This window comes from Oncorhynchus clarkii, chromosome 8 (genome assembly GCF_045791955.1).
Source record: "Oncorhynchus clarkii lewisi isolate Uvic-CL-2024 chromosome 8, UVic_Ocla_1.0, whole genome shotgun sequence".
NCBI classification, from domain to species: domain Eukaryota; kingdom Metazoa; phylum Chordata; class Actinopteri; order Salmoniformes; family Salmonidae; genus Oncorhynchus; species Oncorhynchus clarkii.
The window spans coordinates 26,405,679-26,426,847 of record NC_092154.1 but is presented as its reverse complement, the minus strand read 5'-3'; the positions used below and the strand labels follow the sequence as shown (position 1 = coordinate 26,426,847).

Here is a 21,169-nt window from a genome sequence, read left to right as displayed (position 1 = left end):
TATGATTCACTTTTAGTATCTCAAAATGTTCATTTTGTAATACATTTTATCTCACACACTTCAGTCATCATATTCATAATCTAAAATATGTTTGCATTGTTACCATAGCGTGTTATATTACCCATAGAAATATATACTGAACAAAAATATAAACGCAACATGTAAAGTGTTGGTCCCATGTTTCATGAGCTGAAATAAAAGATCCCAGAAATGTTCCATATGCAAAAAAAGCGTATTTCTATAATATGTTGTGCACAAATGTGTTTACATCCCTGTTAGTGAGCATTTCTCCTTTGCCAAAATAAACCATCCACCTGACAGGTGTGGCATATCAAGAAGCTGATTAAACAGCATGATCATTACACAGTTGTACCTTGTGCCGGGGATAATAAAAGGGCACTCTAAAAGGTGCAGTTTTGTCACACAACACAATGCCACAAATATCTCAAGTTTTGAGGGAGAGTGCAATTGGCATGCTGACTGCAGGAATGTCCCCAGAGCTGTTACCAGATAATTTAATTTGAATTTCTCTACCATAAGCCACCTCCAATGTTGTTTTAGAGAATTTGGCGGTATGTCCAACTGGCCACACAACCGCATATTAAGTGTAACCCTGCCAGCCCAGGACCTCCACATCCGGCTTCTTCACCTGCGGGATAATCTGAGACCAGCCACCCAGACAACTGATGAAACTGAGGGTTTGCACAAGTGAAGAATTTCTGCACAAGCTGTCAGAAACCATCTCTTGAGTCCCTGTTTCAACTGTACCGGGCAGATGGCAGACAGCATGTATGGTGTCGTGTGTGCAAGCAATTTGCTGATGTCAACATTGTTAACAGTGTGCCCCATGGTGGTGGTCAGGTTAGGGTATGATCAGGCGTAAGCAATGGACAATGAACACAACTTAATTTTATCGATTGCAATTTGAATGCACAGAGATACCATGACAAGATCCTGAGGCCCATTGTCGTTGCATTCATCTGCCGCCATCACCTCATGTTAGGGGTGGCAGGGTAGCCTAGGGGTTGGAGCGTTGGAGCGTTGGACTAGTAACCGAAAGGTTGCAAGTTCAAATCCCCGAAATGACAAGGTACAAATCTGTCATTATGCCCCTGAACAGGCAGTTAACCCACTGTTCCTAGGCTGTCATTGAAAATAAGAATTTGTTCTTAACTGACTTGCCTAGTTAAATAAAGTTAAAATAAATAAAAACAAATTTCAGCATGATAATACACAGCCAGCCCCATGTCCCAAGGATCTGTAGCATATTCCTGGAAGCTGAAAATGTCCCAGTTCATCCATGGCCTGCATACTCACCAGACATGTCATATTTGGGCTGCTCTTGGTCGACGAATACGATAATGTGTTCCAGTTCAAGCCAATATACAGCAACTTCACACAGCCATTAAAAAGGAGTGGGACAACATTCCACAGGCCACGATCAACAGCCTGATCAACTCTATGCAAAGGAGCTGTGTCACGCTGCATGAGGCAAATGGTGGTCACACCAGACACTGACTGGTTTTCTGATCCATGTCCCTACCTTTTTTAAGGTACCGGTGACCAACAATTTATTTCAATTGATTGATTTCCTTAAATTAACTTTCTTTGAAATTGTTGCATGTTGCGTTTATATTTTGGTTCAGTGTATTTACTATGTTGTTACCAATGGACGCTAGCAGAACTCAAAACCCCACTATTGCACTCTTGAACACACTTATCAACACTTATCACTTTAATGGCCATATCTGATTATTAACCAAAACTTTCCACTGATCCTGACAAGACAGTTTCCACACGACAATAAAGTATTGGTGTTGTATTGAAGTTTTGATATGTAACATGATCACCTGTGGGTCAAAGTTTCCCTTCCAGCTTGCTGTATTAAGAGTATTTAAAGGGCTTTAATTAGTGCTGTGGTATCAGGTCTGTGGTCAACCTCTCCAAAATGTCACTACTGGGGGTCTTGTGCTGTCTGGGACTGCTGCTGTCTCCGTCCTCTGCATTCACGGTAAGATCTCTCTCTCTCTATCTAATACATTTGCCATGAATGCGTGATTTTGAAAACAACATTCTCATCTCATTTCACAGATTAGGCGGATGTCAAAGGAGAAATGTGAGAACTATTTTTTATTTAACCTATAATTAATCAAATCGTATGTATACATTTGTAATGCACCCTAATGGTGCTCATGTGTCATTGGTGAGTTATTTGACATAACAAGACATATTTGTAGTTCCAAGACAGGTCTAAGAAAAAGGGTTCAAATGGGTTTATAGCTAAATGAAAATGCATTCATTGTCTAACATTGTGGATCTTACTGTAGCCTTTGCCATTGATGCTGATGAGGTGATACGACGAGACATCCCCTTCGTCAACTCAGGTAACTTTCTTTGTGCGTACTGGTATACAGTGTATGTATTTGATATTATATTTTGTGGTGTTTTAAAACTATCTTCCATGTCTATAATCTTTGATTTTCCATAGGATTGAAGACCCCTGTTGTTGAGGGCGACATTGCATTGAATGTAAGTTAGTACTGTGCTAAACCTTTCATTGTCTGCAAGTATGTTTGCTGTCTTTCGACTTAGAAGAAAAAATAGGGCTTTCAATAATAAAAAGAAGTGTGGTAAATAGCCCGCACTCTATAAATGAAACTTTGACCTTTTATCTATCTAGATTTTGATTGATGTGATTTCAATAAAGACAACTTCCGGTGCAATCAATAATTAAGTGTTGTAATAAAAGTTATATCACTCTATCAGCCTGGACGCAATGCCCTTGTGGATCCAGCCTTCAGGTGGAAATTCCCCATCCCTTACATACTGGCTGACAGCCTTGGTAAAAATGTGCACCATCTGTCATCCTAATAATATGATTTACACTGGTGATAAACCATGATTAAATAATACTAAACTATGGGTATTGCTACCAATACCATTACAATCAATACACATACAGATTATAATATTTCTAGTCTGTTAATCCCTTGTTTGTATTTCAGACCTGAATGCCAAGGGGGTCATTTTCCAGGCCTTTGAGATGTACCGGCTGAAATCCTGTGTGGATTTCAAACCCTATGAAGGAGAGAAGAGCTTTATCAAATTTGAAAAGCTAGATGGGTATAGTTTGTTTTTCTGATATACGAGTCTGCTCCTCCACTCGATTCTGCTAATGATCACAGTCTTAACAGCCTCAGTTGAATCTTGTGCATTACTGCTTGGCTGGAACAAAGGTCTGCACCCACACTGGCACTATGTGGATAAGATTGGTCTCTCGTGTTCAAGAGATAATTCACTGCTGTGGCACCACGGAATTGTTGCAGGTGCTGGTCTATGGTCGGAGACCTACAGACAGGGCAACAGCTGTCATTGGGCCCATCCTGTGACTACAAAGGCACCATAATGCATGAGCTCCTCCACGCCCTGGGCTTTTACCATGAACAGTCTCGCACCGACCGAGATGACTATGTGGACATCTGGTGGGACCAGGTCCTGCCTGGTAAGGTTCAAGAGCTCAACACTCAAAACATTTTTGCACGGCAATACTTATTTTAAAACTTACCACAACCTTTGTATGTACATTCTACAGGGATGGACCACAATTTTGATAAATACGCTGACGATTTCATCACCGACCAGAACACGCCATACGACTACGAGTCTATCATGCATTACGGTCCATATTCCTTTAACAAAGACCCACGGTACCCAACCATCACAGCCAAGGACCCAGAGATGACCAAAGTGCTGGGCCAGTACAATGACTTCAGCAGCCTGGATCTACTGAGGCTCAACAGGATGTATAACTGCTGTGAGTTTTTCCTGATCAGGTCACATGATCAGGAGGACCATCACTTTTTTCCTAATCACTTGATTTGACCAGAAAAAACTGCTGATGTTGTGTTTAACTTGTGTTTAACTGATTAAGTTTGCTTAGTGTGCTTGTGTATGATGTCTGTCCTGTAGCCTCCTCTCTGACCTTGTTGGACCAGTGTGCCTTTGAGACCGTCAACACCTGTGGGATGATCCAGAACCGTAACGATGATGGTGACTGGGTACGCACCATGAGCCAGCCAGGGTCTCATGACCACACTCTCATTGGCCAGTGCAAAGGTAGGGTTAACATACAGTATTACTAGGGTCAGGATCCCTGACATTGTCCAGAAAAAAACTCCTGCCCCTACACATCGCAAGGGTGGACACAGGTTTATCAACCATTCTGAATTGCATTCATGACTATTTTACCATAACACATCTATGATAACATCTTGTTTGTGATCTGTGTAGACGCAGGATTCTTCATGAACTTCTACACCGACACCGGCCGGGCAGGCGACTCAGCCTTTCTGGAATCCAGGGTCCTGCACCCCAAGAGGAATCTGCAGTGTTTGCAGTTCTTCTACAAGATGACTGGAAGCTCCAAGGACAAGCTGGTGGTCTGGACCAGGAAGGAGGATGCTAAAGGCAAAGTCTTATCCCCTACTGCAGCTGGGAATTTCATAGGTAGGCTTGAGAAAACTGGTGAGCAGCCATGCTCAATAAACTGATAAACCATGGCTGTGCTATGCGTTGTAGCATCATAATATAGCTTCAACAGGTACTGTTCAACCTTAAAAATGATCATTACCCTGCATCTGTTTTCACAGGTGATGACGACCACTCCTGGAAGATTGCCCACGTTCCTTTGACGATGGACTCCAAGTTCCGCTATGCCTTCCAGGGGATCAGGGGCGACCCAGCCAACTCCTTGGGGGGGATCCAGGTGGATGACATCACCCTAGGTACGGTACTCTATCTTAACATTTTAAGTAACTGTAAAACCCTTCGATGTGTATGACAGGTGCTATGTGAATGAAGTTTTTATTGTCTTTATTCTTATTCTTATTAGCGGAGACACGCTGCCCCAGTGGAACATGGCGAATCAAGAACTTCAGCGAGTACATGAAGAGTTACGCCACAGGAGAGTACATCCAGAGCCCACGTTTCTACAGCCCCGAGGGCTACGCCTTTGGCATCCAGCTGCTACCCAACTCCTACTACGATGGGTACATTGGGGCCTTCTTCCACCTGAGCACCGGGGAGAACGACCAGGCCCTGGAGTGGCCGGCAGGGAACAGACAGGTCACCATCACACTGCTGGACCAGGACTCTGACGTCAGGCAGAGGCAGTCCTTCTCCTACAGCTTCACCACCAGTCCCACTCATCTCATTCCAGGTATGGGGCAGGCTAATGTTGGTTCAAAGGGGCACATAACATTTTTTTCTCTCACACTCAGATTATTGTGGCGATTAAAGCTTTTAGGTTAAACAATCGTCATAGCATTACCAACATTTTTATGAGTCAGCATAACAAGACCTCAATATAAATCAGGACAATTGCCTTCACATAATCTATATGCAGATTATCTGCTTATTTATAACAATCTTTCAGACTCCAACATATTGTACTGGGACAACCCGTCCAAGATGGGGACGTACGACCCGTCCTGTGACTGTTATCATGGCTGGACCTGGGGCTGGAATGCCTACTTCTCCCACTACCACCTCAATAGTAGGAGCTACCTGAAGAATGATGACCTCATTCTCTTCGTTGAGTTTGAAGGTGCGCCTGACTCTACTTTCAAAGGGCTCTGAGATTTTTTGGGGGACCACTTGAAACTGTGTTAAACATGTCCCCTGTTGTTTTGTATTTCCAGATCTAACTCCGCTGATCAAAAGTGAAGTTCCAATTAAGTCTCCGGTTCAGCTCCGGAGTCAGGACTGAGGCTGTCCAGAACAACTATCAGATGCAGAATTTATGCATTTTTAAATGTCAATGTTCACTTTTCTTTTTATTTCAAACATTCACAGAAAGGCAGTGAAAGTAAACATTGGCAGGCCTATACAAGTAAATATGTCAGTTGTAATGTTAAACACTGTCTTGACAATCTGTCTGTGGCCTCCATCTGGATACTGGTTTGTTCATTTGTAGCCTGTGAAATGCACCTCCATGCAGCTTTTAACGGATTAAAATCAAACTATTCAAGGTATTGTCTCCAACATTAGTCTGTTCACCAGTTAACCATCATTTGCCCTGCCACCCATAACCAGAATAAAAGATAAGGATGTACAGTGCGCTCCAAGAGTATTGGGACAGTGACACATTTTGTTGTTGCTTTAGCTCTGTACTGGATTTTAGATGATACAATGATTGTGAGGTTAAAGTGCAGACTCAATTATTTTTACAACACTAACCAAACAACAACAACAAAAAACACCACATGTAAACACGACACCACATTGTTCTCTCTCATCCTATTTTGATTTAAGGGCACATTTCTATACTTTCATTTCTGTCATCCTGACAAAAAATCTGAATACAAATGTTGCATATATGGGAGGGCTGCAACAAATTTTCAAGAATAAGAAATAAATAGGTAATTAATAATTAAAGAAAATTGCCAGCATTTTTTCATTATCTACATTATCTAAATTACATATGATTTATTAGTATAATATCAATAATTTTGAAAGAATGTCCATGATTAGTATTAATGACATACTGTAAATAACAATATAATAATATATACAGACTGTCAGCTTTAATCTGAATGAATCGGGAATAATGATAAGTGAGAAAGTTACATACGCACAAATATCATACCCCCAAAAAAATGCTAACCTCCCCTATTATTGTAATGGTAAGAGTTAGCATGTCTTGGGGGTATGATATTTGTGCATCTGTAACTTTCTCACTCACCATTATTCACGATTCATTCAGGATTCTCCGTAATCATGGTAGCATCCACATTAATGTAGAAGTGTTTAGAAACATATTCTATTCTTATTTACAATAAATTGAACTAAAAAATGGCACATTACGTTATTTACCATTCCTTTCTTTTGGGGACAAAATAATCTGAAACACAACCAAAACAAACAGCAAATGCATCCAACAAATTTGTATTGTCACAAGCTTGATGTAGTTGTTACGTGCTATGAATATGGGACCAAATACATCGTTCTTTACTACTTTAATACACATAAGTGAATTTGTCCTAATACTTTTGGTACCCTAAAACGGGGGGACTATGTACAAATTGTGCTGTATCGCTTAACGGTTTATTCGACAGGGATGGAAATACCCTCAAATTAAAGCTAACGGTCTGCACTTTAACCTTATTGTCATTGTATAATTTCATATCCAAAAGTGATGGAGTACAGCACCATTAAAAATATATATCACGTTCCCTAAACTTTTGAACTCACTAGCTAGCTAGTTAGCGGGGTGCATGCTAATAGCGTTTCAATCGGTGACGTCACTCGCTATGAGACCTTGAAGTAGTTGTTCCCCTTGCTCTGGAAGAGCTGCGGCTTTTGTGGGACGATGGGTAATTATGCTTCGAGGGTGACTGTTGTTGATGTGTGCAGAAGGTCCCTGGTTTGAGCCCAGGTAGGGGCGAGGAGAAGGACGGAAGCTATACTGTTACATACGTTCAAACTTTTGGAGCTCACTGTATGTTCAAACACACTGACACACTATTACCCACTCTGCCTGTCTTTAATAACACCATGTAGCTCAGGACAAATGAAGACTAGTAAATACATAAACCTGGAGAAAACACAACTGCAATTAATACACTATTTGTTTTACATTAAAATCATTTTGAAATAGGTTTAAATTTAAGAAACTTAAACCTGCATGCTAAAAGTGCATGTCAGAAACTCAATCGAAAACACTAAATCATGTTTGAAACTGTTGCTGACATAGTACCAAAACACAATAACATATTTATCTGCCAAGGTTACAAGATAAGATCATTGAAGATATGACAAGACACATCTGACTGAACGGCAAAGTGAGAGAGAGAGATGTGATGGTCAAGTGTTAAGTTCATGTTAATCATTACAGTCATTATAAACAGATGTAGGATCTTAATTTGAGCAAGTTTGTTACAACAGGAAAATAATCCTCCAGCAACAGTAAATGTAAATGATTATGTGGATTATTATTAATGGACATTTATGTAGGGATTGATACATTTCCATTAGAGCAAATCAATATTGTAAAGTGGATACATTATTTATAGCTTTGCAATTCCTGCTGTGCAAGAAAATTCTTAGCAACAAAATGGTGGTCAAATTAAGATCCTACATCTGTATAGATCAAAGTTTCATCCAGACTCTGACTTTATTGGTCTGTTTACAATAGCAGATAAACACATATCCAACTCCTCCAGATTAAACATGGGCTCTGTCAATGCGCCATGGAGGATCACCGCTTTCATTGCAATTCTGGTTGTGTTCAAGGTAGGGCACACATCCTATGTTATTGAAAGGAATTGACTTAATTATTATAATTGTACATTTGATCAATTATATGTTGCAGTGTCTCTTTTTGTTGTAGGTGCAAGCTGTTCCGACACGTTATGGTAAGTTCTAGATCGTCTCGTGCATAAGGGTGTATGTGTGATAATGCTCTGTGTTCTTACAGAATGGTTTCTCTGTTGAACGAATAGGTGGTGATGCAGATGCAGGTGAATTGCGAGAGGATATACTTGATATCAATTCAGGTAATTTTCGCTACACTCTCTCAGTTAAACTGTAACATTACTGAAGTTATATAATAATATGTGCAATAATCTCACAAATCTGGCAATATTTATTTTACTGAGAGTGATAGATTTGTTTATTTCCTGATATTTCAGAAGCAGATCTAAATCTCTTTGAGGGAGACATTGCAGGTGATGTAGGTACACTTCTCTTCATAGCCTTGTTCTATGTAATAGTTGACTAAACATAAATCAGTTAGCCTCATTTTTTTTTAAATGGATTTTGCAGCCAAGGCGAAATGCAATCCTGGATGAAACGAGAAGATGGAAGTTTCCCATTCCTTACATCTTGACAGATTCCTTGGGTATGTAGGCTCTACCAACCATGTCTCAATGCTGTGTGAAATACAGTCATTGACAACATTCTGAAAACTAGTTAATATTCACTCCCTCAGAGCTGAATGCAAAAGGTGTTATTCACCAGGCATTCGAAGCATACCGCCTGAAATCCTGTGTGGACTTCAAGCCCTATGAGGGAGAAAGCACATACATCTCCTTCACAAAGCTGAGTGGGTGAGTTCAGCCAAATACACTGTAATGTCATGAGCTCTTGGTTAACTTTATGGACCGTCTGTCCCTCCAAAGCATAAAATACAAGGTTTTATGGAGAGCACAGATTAGAAAATGCTTATCTAAGGAAATTACATTCATCATAGTGTTCTATGCGTCTACAGATTCCAAACCTGTAATAAACGGTGACCCCTCTTATAGTGTAAAGTCGAGGAATACTGTATGTCACGCTCTGACCTTAGATATCTCTTTTTTCTTTATATTTGGTTAGGTCAGGGTGTGACGAAGGTGGGTATGCTAGTTTTTGTATTGTCTAGGGTGTTTGTATGTCTAGGGGTTTTGTAGGTCTAGGTATTTGTATGTCTATGGTGGCCTGATATGGTTCCCAATCAGAGGCAGCTGTTTATCGTTGTCTCTGATTGGGGATCATATTTAGGTAGCCATTTTCCCTTTTGTGTTAGTCGATTCTTGTTCGATGTTTAGATGCCTGTCTGCATTATTCATATTAGCTTCACGGTTTGTTTTGTTGTTTTGTTAGTTTGTTCAGTGTTCAGTGTTCATTCTTTTAATAAATATAGAATGTACCCAAACAACTCTGCGCCTTGGTCCGATTCATACGACGAACGTGACAGAATATGCTAAAGCATTTTGTTGAGTACTGTCCTTCATGTCACCATTGTTATGATGAGGTACATATTCTGTGTGGACCACAGTAAAGTAATGTTATGGTGAAATATGAAGTAAGATGCACGATTGTAAATCCGTTTTCTCCACAGAACAAATTAGGAAATATTGTTCCTATTTTTCCTTTAGCACATTTTTCTTACTTACTTTTTTAAAACTCTTCATTGTTGGTTAAGGGCTTCTTGGTTAAGGGGATCATTTATGGATCATTTAGCGATTTGATTTAGAATTTTAGAACCCCTTCAGGTCAAAAAATATATATATAAAAAAATGATTGATAAAATATTACATTAGGCTTTTATTACTATAGCCCATAGAAACACATTGAAAAACACATTCATAATTGTTTTTTAAGTGTCTGTCATATATCTAGGAGCTCAGAAATATTGCGTTTTTTTTAATACACATATTTAACCCCTTTTGGGGGGTAGGCAGAAAACTACCTTCATACTTCCATTCATTTTTTGAAACTAGTACCAGTTACCTTCAAACGAGTCCCATGACACCATCGTTTTTGTGAGAATCTCCCCTTTCCACAGTGGGGTCACATTAGTTTGTAGCCGTAACAGTTTGGACAGATGAGTCCCCTGACACTTGTGGGGGTCATAATAGATATATAATAGGCAAAATAGTTCAGACGCTACAGGCGTTTTCGTGAGAAGACCGATTTTTTGGGGATGTCTCATGGTGTGACAAACACATTTCACCGCGACATCTGGGGAGGTGGATTGAGAAACATCCAATGCAAAAAAAACGGATATCTCTATCTTAAATTGACAGATTTTGATGGGGATTGTGTCAATCGACACTTAGGGATAATTAAGGTCTATTAAGTAAGCATTTCTCGGTATGTGACGAATAACATTTGTTTTAATTTGATTTGATTTTGTGTTTACTCTCGTGTCATAATGTGTAATCCTGTCTGTGACGGCCACAGATGCTGGTCATTTGTAGGAGATGATAAGGTAGGACAGAACCTCTCCATAGGGGCGCGCTGTGACACCAAGGCCATCGTGGAGCACGAGCTCCTCCACGCTCTGGGCTTCTACCATGAGCAGTCACGCTCTGACAGAGACGACTACGTCAAGATCTGGTGGGACCAAATCATAGAAGGTGGGTGTGATGGAGTTAAGCACAGACGGTGGCAGATACAAGTATCAGTTGTGTGTCAAAGTGTACACAGATTTGCAGATGTTATCACAGGTAGAGCAAAATGCTTGTGTTTTTAGCTCCAACAGTGCAGTAATCCCTAGAAATAGGAGAAAAAAACACAATCCACACGAGAATAAGTGCAAATCTTACTTGGAAAAATGATTTACAAGCGTCTAACAATTTTGAATAACACATTCTGTAACCTGCATATCTACAGGAAAGGAGCACAACTTTAACAAGTATGAGGACGACTTCATCACAGACCTGAACACGCCATATGACTATGAGTCCGTCATGCATTACAGGCCATTGTCTTTCAACAAGAACGCCACCGTCCCTACCATCACCACAGCCATCCCAGCGTTCAATGAGATCATCGGACAGCGTCTGGACTTCAGCGCAGTAGACCTGCTCAGGCTGAACCGCCTGTACGACTGCAGTAAGTGACTCAGATGGAATGACCTATATGATCAAACTGCAAGAGCCATCAACTTTGCTCAGAGGCATCAAATAAAGTATAAGGAAATTATGAGGAACAACCACAGCCTTAGACATTGCCATTCTGATAGAGATTTGATGATGATGATTATGAATAACAGCTAACAGAGTTGCTGTTGTTGCAGCCAATACACACACTCTCCTGGACCAGTGTTCCTTTGAGCTGATCAACATCTGTGGTATGATCCAGGGTGAGACTGACGAGGCAGACTGGGTCCAGACCCTGAGCAGCGCTGAGGAGCCAGACCACACACTGGCAGGCCGCTGCAGAGGTTCCTACAGTACTACCTACACACACGGACAAAATCTTTCACATTCTTCATCCTGTCGTGACTTTACTTTCATTCATATGATGACTGTTATTCATCTAATCAACTAACTACATTTAATTGTTTCGAAATGAAATGAAATGAAAATGAATAATGTTACAATTAACTCATAAGAAATTTGGGGCACCATGAGAGCGGTTGTTTATTTAGTGACCATCTCCTGAATTAAACTCTAAAAGGTCTTTACTTATCACATCCATAAAACAGTCAATGTATGAATCATTCCCTCGTATCATATCATCATTCTGAACAGTCAAAACCTCCTGCATCTGCAAAAACCTCAGCCTTACTTATGATTCAGTACTACACACATTTGATTAATGATTTATTTACTAGCTAACTAAATGATAACACAGGATAAACATACACACTTAATACATTAGAAACAGGTCCCTAGCGGACTGTCACAATATTGCAGCTTGTTACAAAGGAGATGGAGGGGGCGAGAGAGAGGGGCAGAGACATAACACTTTGGTACATTTAGAAACTACTCAGGGTAGCCTAGTGGTTAGAGTGTTGGACTAGTAACCGGAAGGTTGCAAGTTCAAACCCCCGAGCTGACAAGGTACAAATCTGTCGTTCTGCCCCTGAACAGGCAGTTAACCCACAGGCCGTCATTGAAAATAAGAATTTGTTCTTAACTGACTTGCCTAGTAAAATATATATTTTTTTAAATACTCTCACAGTAATCATATACTTTGCACATGAACCGCCGCCCGTTTGGAGTAAGAAATCATGAATGTATTCACGTGTAAATGCCTTGGTTCGCCGGGTATCTCGGTTGGAACCAAGCCTTCTTGGAAACACGCTTGTAATGTTCCAAAAGGGTCTCCACCTGTCTCTTCTACTGTTGTCCTCTGCCGTTGTCCAGTATCCATTGACTTGTCGCATAGTCCTGAACAGAACTACAGAGTTTATTCTACTTTCCATTCGCTCCTGAAACTTTCTCTTTGAATATAGGCTAGCCAGCAGTGTCGGTGGTATACATTGGGGGATGAGATTAAGAAGAGTAGTAGTATGGTCCCGCTTAAGTTCACTTTTCTAGATACTTTACTTAGGACAGCTGCTCAGCTGTACCAGTGATTGTCTGGGAGGTGACTATCGTCTCTACCTCGTGTTGAGATTTCAGAGTTCAAACCACTTGAGACGCCTTTCTGTTCTCATATGTGAATTAAGCCCTCATTTTATACAGTTCATTCAAAATGGGGTTGTTCAAGAGGCTGGCATGCTCTCTGACCTCCCTCAAGGGGCAGTGACTACTCACTTGTACAAAGTTATAGAAACAATTTCCTCTTATATTTCTAACATCACATCGTTCTCTTAGCAAAAACACTTTCATCATTGTTCATATTTCATGCACAACGTATTGGATGGAGATTTCGTACATGTAGTGGGTATACTTTCCAAGTTACAGTATTTCCTTTATAACACGTTTAATGACATCACAAAATAACCAACAATATCACCATTCCCAAGTTCTCTGTTGGGAATATTGTTCCAGTATTCGCATTTGAATGAGTTAAAGTTTCAGCGGGAAAAGTCTCTGGAGATAAAGCACATTCCTTTGTGAATTTGGAGAGGGAGACACTGGATCTCCTCTCCTTTAATTTACAACAGGGCGTGAGGTGTCAACCCCCCCACACCAATTTCCTCCTCCCCCTATACATTTGGATCCTCACAGGACAGTCATGACAATCCTTCCACTTGATATTAGCAATCATATATAGTTTGTTTAGTATTTGTACTGTATCAATGACCCTCTCTGTAGATGCTGGCTATTTCATGAGGTTTGACACATCTAAAGCGACAGTGGGGAAAAGCGCTCTTCTAGAGTCACGCATCCTCTACCCTAAGAGGAAGGAGCAGTGTCTGCAGTTCTTCTACAAGATGGTCGGGCCCGCCGGGGACAGGCTGTTTGTGTGGGTCAGAACAGACGATGGGACAGGAAATGTCTGCAGTGTCAAGAAGGTCCATACCATCACAGGTACTGTATTCAGGAGAACCCCGCTTTCAACGAAATACATAAATATGTTACACATATGGTTTGTAGAGTTTTGATAGTGTCTGGGTTGCATGTTACTCCAGGAGTATGGGAAGGTGATCAGGAAGCTGATCAGATGTCTTATTTCCTCAGGTGATGGAGATGACTCCTGGAATGTAGCCCACGTGACCTTGAAGGTCAAAGAGAGGTTCCGCTACTTCTTCCAGGGCACGGTAGGGTCCAACAATAATGCAGATGGGGCCATCTTGATCGATGACATCACATTAACAGAAACCACCTGCCCCAGTGGCGTTTGGAGAATTCAGAACTTCACTGGCCTGCTCGCCATAACTCCAGCCGGAGGGCGCATCAGGAGCAAGCCGTTCTACAGCGCTGAGGGTTATGCTTACGGGATCAGCCTCTACCCCAAGGGAATAGACGGCACATATCCTGACTATGTGGGTGTGACCTTCCATCTATGCAGCGGGGAGAACGACGGTGTGATGGAGTGGCCAGTGATCAACAGGCAGGCCACCGTCACTGCCATGGACCAGGACCCTGACGCTAAGCTGAGGATGTCTGCCACCAGAAGCTTCACCACCGGTCAGTGTAATCATGTGCTTATGAGTCCCTTACGTAAAATATGTCTTACAAACAGGCACAGTATTGTTCAGTATTTACTGATTCGCTGTGAAATTGTATACGCTTGTATGATCTTAGTCCACCATAAAATATACTATCAAAAGTATACACCAGGCAATCTTTTGATACATGTAAAATAATTGGCTTTGTAACATGTTAACACCTTAAACCAGGGGTGTCAAAGTCAAATGGACGGAGGGCCAAATAAAAAAATCAGCTACAAGACGAGGGCCGGACTGTTCGAATGTTCATTGAAAAATGTTTAAATGACGCATATAGTCTAGTGAACCTAATTGAACCTACTGAAAACCTAACAAATATATTACAATATGATCAGATAAATAAAGCAATATTTTCTTATGGCTCTGTCAGTAATCTTTAATTTTCAACAGACACAAAAGACAAATTTCCTTTATATAAATATCCCCATAACATGAACATTAAATGAAAGAAACCGGTATTCAAGGCACCATCAGTAGACTATATTTTCTATTTTAGCAAAAGTGGGCTAAATTTACTTCAAAGAAAAAACAATAATAGCAATTTTCTATCATCCACTCAACTGAAATATTTTTAAAATATAATTGGATTGAAATACAAAAAAATAAAGTGCAAAAATCTATTAATCAAAAACAACACTTTGTTTAAGGAGAAGTAACATGCAGTGAAAACAAATATTAAATTTTAACTTTTAAACTTGAACTGAGTAAAAACTCTAAATATGTGATTGCACAGTAATGTTCACTTGTTTGAGGTTGAGGGTGATACTTGGTGGTGTCCCATCTTTTCCACAAGTTCATCAATGTTCGGGGTAAGGCTCTGAGCTGAAGAAATCCTCAGAATTGAGTGGAGGTGTTCAGCAGTAAGTCGACTTCTGTGTGATGTTTTGTTCAGGTTCATCAAAGAAAACAGTTGTTCACACAGGTATGTGCTGCCAAACATAGACAACGTTTGAGCAGCCTGGATGCGCAGCTGGGGCATTGTGCCGGGGAGGAAACGGGCGAACTCCGCAGCACCCACTGCCGCATATTTTGCCCTCAGTGCATCATTGCATTGGAGGTCAATCAACTCCATTTGGAGGTTTGGTGGTGAGCTTTCCACGTCAACAGCAAATGGGTTACCGAGCAGTTCCAACCTGCTTTTTTGTGCTTCAAAGTCAGCAAATCGGCGTCGAAAGTCAGCGGCAAGCATACCTATTTTATCAGCCAACTGTGTGCTCGGGAACGCACTGGTAGAGAGCTTCTCTTTCATGGTCTGGCAGCTGGGAAAGTGGCTCAAATTTTCTTTCCGCATCTGCGTCTCCCACAGAGTCAGTTTGGTTTTAAATGCCTTCACTGTACTGTACATATCAGAGATGACACGATCCCGACCCTGCAGCTGCAAGTTTATTGCATTCAGATGACTCGTAATGTCACACAGAAAAGCCATTTCACACAGAAACATTTCGTCTCGGAGTTGTGTTGTGTCTTTCCCTTTGCTGTCCAAGAACAGACAAATCTCCTCACGAAGCTCGAAACATCTTTGAAGCACCTTTCCCTGGCTTAGCCATCGCACCTCTGTGTGATAAGGCAAATCACCATGCTCCGTTTCTAACTCCGTCAGAAATGCCTTGAACTGGCGGTGATTCAAACCTTTGGCTCTGATAAAGTTAACTGTGCGCGTGATGATGCTCATTACATGCTCCATTTTCAAGGCTTTACCGCACAACGCTTCCTGGTGTATGATACAATGATAAGCTGTCAGCTCACCTGTCGCGTTTTCCTCTTGCATCTTTTCCCGTATCTTCGCCACCAGTCCGCTCCTGTGTCCACACATCGCAGGTGCTCCGTCGGTTGTCAAACCCACGAGTTTTTCCCAAGGCAGCTCCATCTCATTTACACATCTTGACACCTCTTCATACAAATCATGCCCCGTAGTTGTGCCATGCATAGGACGTAAAGCCAAAAACTCCTCTGTCACGCTTAGGTTGGAGTCCACTCCGCGGATGAAAATTGACAACTGGGCAATGTCAGAAATGTCGGTGCTCTCATCCACAGCCAAGGAATATGCAATAAAATCTTTTCCCTTTTTCACAAGCTGCTCTTTTAGATTGATGGACAACTGGTCTACTCTCTCGGCAATGGTGTTTCTGCTCAGACTCACATTTAAAAAGAGTTGCCTTTTTTCTGGGCAAACTTCGTCACAAACTTTAATCATGCAGTTTTTGATGAAATGAGATTTAGCGATCTCTTCTGCCAAAATAAAACTGGCCTTGACAGCAGCCTGGCCTTGTGATTTGGCTTTTTTGAACAGAGCCTGTCGAGATTTGAGGCCTCGTTTTAATTCCTCTGCCTTTTGTAGCCTTTGTTCCATGTCCATATTCTTGTTTTTGTCCGCGTGTTTCGTTTCATAATGTCGTCTCAGATTATACTCTTTCAGTACCGCCACACTTTCTCCACACAGAAGACACACAGGTTTTCCAGCTACCTTCGTGAACATATACTCCGACTCCCACCTTGTTTGAAACCCCCGGTTCTCAGTATCCACCTTCCGTTTTGCCATTTTTGATGGGTATCTGAAAGTTAATTTTACTGTGATGCTGACGACTGCTGTGCCAATAAATATTGAAATGAAGCAGCCTACTGCTCGGTGCGTCACCTTTGCATTGTGGGAAATGTAGTATTGGTGCGTGTAAAAGATCTGCGGGCTGCCGGCTTGCTGCGGGCCGGTTCTAATAATAAATCAAGATCATCCCAGGGGCCGTAAAAAACCTTCTTGCGGGCCGGATGTGGCCCGCGGGCCTTGACTCTGACATATGTGCCTTAAACTGTTTTTTTTCCCCAGATACTACTAACCCATATTGGGTCAAGCCCACCAGCACCAGTGGGGCGGAGTGGGACGCGAGCTCCAACTGCTACAGAGGATCTGAGTATGGATGGACTACGTTCCTCTCTCATGACCAGCTGCACAGGAGAAGCTTTCTCAAGAACGATGATCTCATCATTGTTGCCGACTTTGACGGTGAGGGCCTATACATCAAACTTGACAACATCAGTTTATTTGCTCCACATACAAAATAGCGAGACATACAGTGCATTCAAAAAGTATTCAGACCCACTTCACTTTTTCCACATTCTGTTACGTTACAGCCTTATTCTACAATGGATTACATAAAACATTTTACTCATCCACCTACACACAATACCCCATAATGATGAAGCGAAAGCAGGCTTTTTAGAAATTGTTGCAAATGTTTAAAAAAAAAAGAAAAAAGAAATACCTTAGTTTTATAAGTATTCAGACACTTTACTATGAGACTTGAAATTGAGCTCAGGTGCATCTAGTTTCCATTGATCATCCTTGAGATGTTTCTACAACTTGATTGGAGTCCACCTGTGGTAAATTCAAAGGCACACACCTGTCTATATAAGGTCCCACAGTTGAAAGTGCATGTCAGAGCATAAACCAAGCCATGAGGTTGAAGGAATGGTTTGTAGAACTCTGAGACAGGATTATGTCAATGCACAGATCCGGGGAAGGGTACCAAAAAATTACTGCATCATTGAAGGTCCCCAAGAACACAGTGGCCTCCATCATTCTTAAATGGAAGAAGTTTGGAACCACCAAGACTCTTCCTAGAGCTGGCCGCCCGGCCAAACTGAGAAATTTGCGGAGAAGGGCCTTGGTCAGGGAGGTGACCAAAACCCCATGGTCACTCTGACAGAGCTCTAAAGGTCCTCTGTGGTGATGAGAGAAACTTCCAGAATGACAACCATCTCTGCAGCACTCCACCAATTAGGCTTGGCACATGAGAGCCCGCTTGGAGTTTGCCAAACGGCACCTAAAAGACTCATTAGAAGCATGAATGCCAAGCGTCACGTCTGGAGGAAACCTGGCACCATCATTACGGTGATGCATCGAGGTGGCAGCATCATGCTGTGGGGATGTTTTTCAGCGGCAGGGACTGAGAGACTAGTCAGGATCGAGGGAAAGATGAACAGAAAAAGTACGAAAAGTACGACTGGGGCAAAGGTCCACCTTCCAACAGGACAACGACCCTAAGCACACTGCCAAGACAACGCAGGAGTGGCTTTGGGACAAGTCTCTGAATGTTCTTGAGTGGCCCAGCCAGAGCCTGGACTTGAACCTGATCTAACATCTCTGGAGTGGCCTGAAAATAGCTGTGCAGCGACGCTCCCCATTCAACCTGACAGAGCTAGAGAAGATCATCAGAGAAGAATGGGAGAAACTTCCTAAGTACAGGTGTGCCAAGCTTGTAGCGTCATACCCATGAAGACTCGAGGCTGTATTCGCTTCCAAAGGTGCTTCAACAAAGTACTGAGTAAAGGGTCTGAATACTTATGTAAATGTGATATTTCAGTGGTTTTGCGTTGTCATTATGTGGTACTGAGTGTAGATTAATGAGGGGGGAAAAAAACAATTTCATCAATTTTAGAATAAGGGTGTAACGTAACAAAATGTGGAAAAAGTCAATAGGTCTGAATACTTTCCGAATGCACTGTAAACTGTATATTTATATATAGTGTATATTGTTATGTGATGATTTGAACAGTTTCTGACTGTTACTATTTAACCTAACCCACGTCACCCTAAAACTGTGCAAAGCAATCAATTGACATGGTCTCTTTACAGCAAGAGACAAAATAGAGTTGAATAATTTAGCAGTTGGATTATTACACCACAAAACAACAAAAACAACAACATTCTCTCTCCTAACACTAAACAATTATTATTTGTGGATGTGTTCCAGATTTGACCCACCTGGTGAAGATGGAGGTCCCTGTCCAGCCAAAGAGTCCCAGTGGTGACCTCCCAGAGGAGGAGACCCCTAGACAGGAGAAGGAGATGGCTGACGTTCCCAAACACAGACAGGCACGGGCCGTCCCTAGTGACCCGTGTAGCCCCGACCCCTGCCTCAACGGGGGAGTGTGTGTGGTTGAGAAACATGGGAAAGCCACGTGCAGGTGTGTTTACAAGTATGACCTGCACAACCCCATACCAACACCTAGGGTTCAATTCAATCTATATTTCGGAAATTCCGTGCTGCAGCGTGATTGAAATGTAATGACAATGTTCCCACGTTTACAGAGACTACATTCACGGTAAACGCTGCATATGTCAGCTCAATCTGAATTTATCTTTACATATTAATTGCGCTATAGTGCTGAATTGATAGTGCAGTTACTGTGTGACAAACCATACACTCATTTCCTTTTCTGTTTTTTCATACACACATTTCCACTCCAAAATCTGCCAGATCTTTGTCTGTGTTGACTGATTCTGTAATTGTGAAGTTTGACATGGGCACATCACATCTGAGTCACTACTTGCAATATACAGTACATTATCATTTTGACATGCTGCCTGCATTTTTACTAGGGTTTTTGCTTTCATGAAAGCACAGTACAATATGGTATAGGAGACAAGGAGTGAGTATGTGTATTGTATCACTGTTATCACTGACTCATAATGGCTGTTATTCTCACTAAGGTGTGCCACTGGCCAGGCCACATACTATGCTGGTGAGACGTGTGAGAAGCAACATATCGATGGCCGCATTCTGGGCGTTCTGATTGGTGGAGCGGCAGGGACAATCGTGCTGACTCTGGCCATCTTCTCAGTCATCCGGAGAGTTCACTGAGTCACCATACTGCGTCACAGCTATACTTATGTACCACCTCAATCCCAATGCCTCTCTAAGAAACAGTGATTATAGATTGCCACTCGTATTGTATATTTGATATTGTTATTTTGAATCAATAAGAACTCCTTGACCATGGCTGGCATTCAATCAATTAATTGCAGAGTGACTTTTCATAGACCAGTTCACTCTCCACTGTTTGTGAAATTATTTATTAAATTACTTATGTTTATGTTAGGTTTGGACGCTTGTAATTGTCTATAACATGAACTAAAACAATATTGTGGCAAGTTGCTCAATAATTGTTTATTTAACTAGACAAGTCAGTTCAGAACAAATTCTTATTTACATTGACGGCCTACCCCGGACGACGCTGGGCCAATTGTGCGCAGCCCTATGAGGCTCCCAATCACGACTGGATGTGATACAGTCTGGAATCAAACCAGGGACTGTAGTGACACCTCTTGCACTGAGATGCAGTGCCTTAGACCACTGCACCACTCAGGAGCCTGAATGAAATAATGAAATAATTGCTTCTGTGAGATTTATGTTTCTTTATTTGATTGATTATTAGATGATTGCAAGAGCACACACACATACAGATAACAATGTAAAAAATAAACATTAACATAGGGCTAGATTTAATTCAGATTTAATTCAGACTGCGGAAGATCCATGTTACAGCGTAATTGACATTTAAAGGCAATTTCCGATTGGACTGACATTACTGTGACTGCAGTCTCTGAGAAATGTGGGAACATTGCCTTTAAATGTCAATCACACTCTGGATTGAATCTAGGCCATAGACTAATGGAGATACTACCCTTCCCTAATAAAGCTAGTTAATCTAGGGGCTCTATTCATTCCGTAGCACTGAAGATCTGCTTTATAGTGCAATTGACAATTAAAGGCAGCGTTCCCACGGTTGCAGAGACTGCATGTCAGCTCAATCAGATATTACCTTAACATTTTTATGTGGATCTTCCACAATACTTTGTCGAAATGGATTGAATCCAGCCCTAGGTTTCTCATTTTTTACATAAATGCATTTTCTGTACAGCCACAAATGATACTCCTATATTCCAAACAATGAATTGGTGGCAGCGGGTTTAGATTAAAAAAGACAATTAGGCCGGGA

At 41.4% G+C, this 21,169-nt stretch overlaps 2 protein-coding genes across 2 annotated transcripts; both read left to right on the top strand.

Moving 5' to 3' along the window:
- The first annotated feature begins 574 nt into the window (after positions 1 to 574).
- On the top strand, positions 575 to 6,028 carry LOC139415425 (meprin A subunit alpha-like). The gene is made up of 13 exons (XM_071163524.1): positions 575 to 698; positions 2,328 to 2,384; positions 2,489 to 2,529; positions 2,767 to 2,842; positions 3,006 to 3,123; positions 3,327 to 3,502; positions 3,593 to 3,814; positions 3,970 to 4,116; positions 4,291 to 4,506; positions 4,650 to 4,784; positions 4,892 to 5,218; positions 5,435 to 5,605; positions 5,700 to 6,028. The coding sequence occupies exons 1-13, from the start codon at positions 575 to 577 to the stop codon at positions 5,765 to 5,767; spliced, it is 1,878 nt and encodes a 625-aa protein (XP_071019625.1). The 3' UTR covers positions 5,768 to 6,028.
- Positions 6,029 to 8,229: 2,201 nt separating this feature from the next.
- Positions 8,230 to 20,056, top strand: LOC139415424 (meprin A, alpha (PABA peptide hydrolase), tandem duplicate 2). Its single transcript, XM_071163523.1, has 14 exons — positions 8,230 to 8,292; positions 8,390 to 8,414; positions 8,502 to 8,555; positions 8,691 to 8,731; positions 8,824 to 8,899; positions 8,990 to 9,107; positions 10,726 to 10,901; positions 11,158 to 11,379; positions 11,564 to 11,710; positions 13,536 to 13,751; positions 13,902 to 14,351; positions 17,214 to 17,390; positions 19,141 to 19,354; positions 19,881 to 20,056. The coding sequence occupies exons 1-14, from the start codon at positions 8,230 to 8,232 to the stop codon at positions 20,029 to 20,031; spliced, it is 2,130 nt and encodes a 709-aa protein (XP_071019624.1). The 3' UTR covers positions 20,032 to 20,056.
- The last annotated feature ends 1,113 nt before the right edge of the window (positions 20,057 to 21,169 follow it).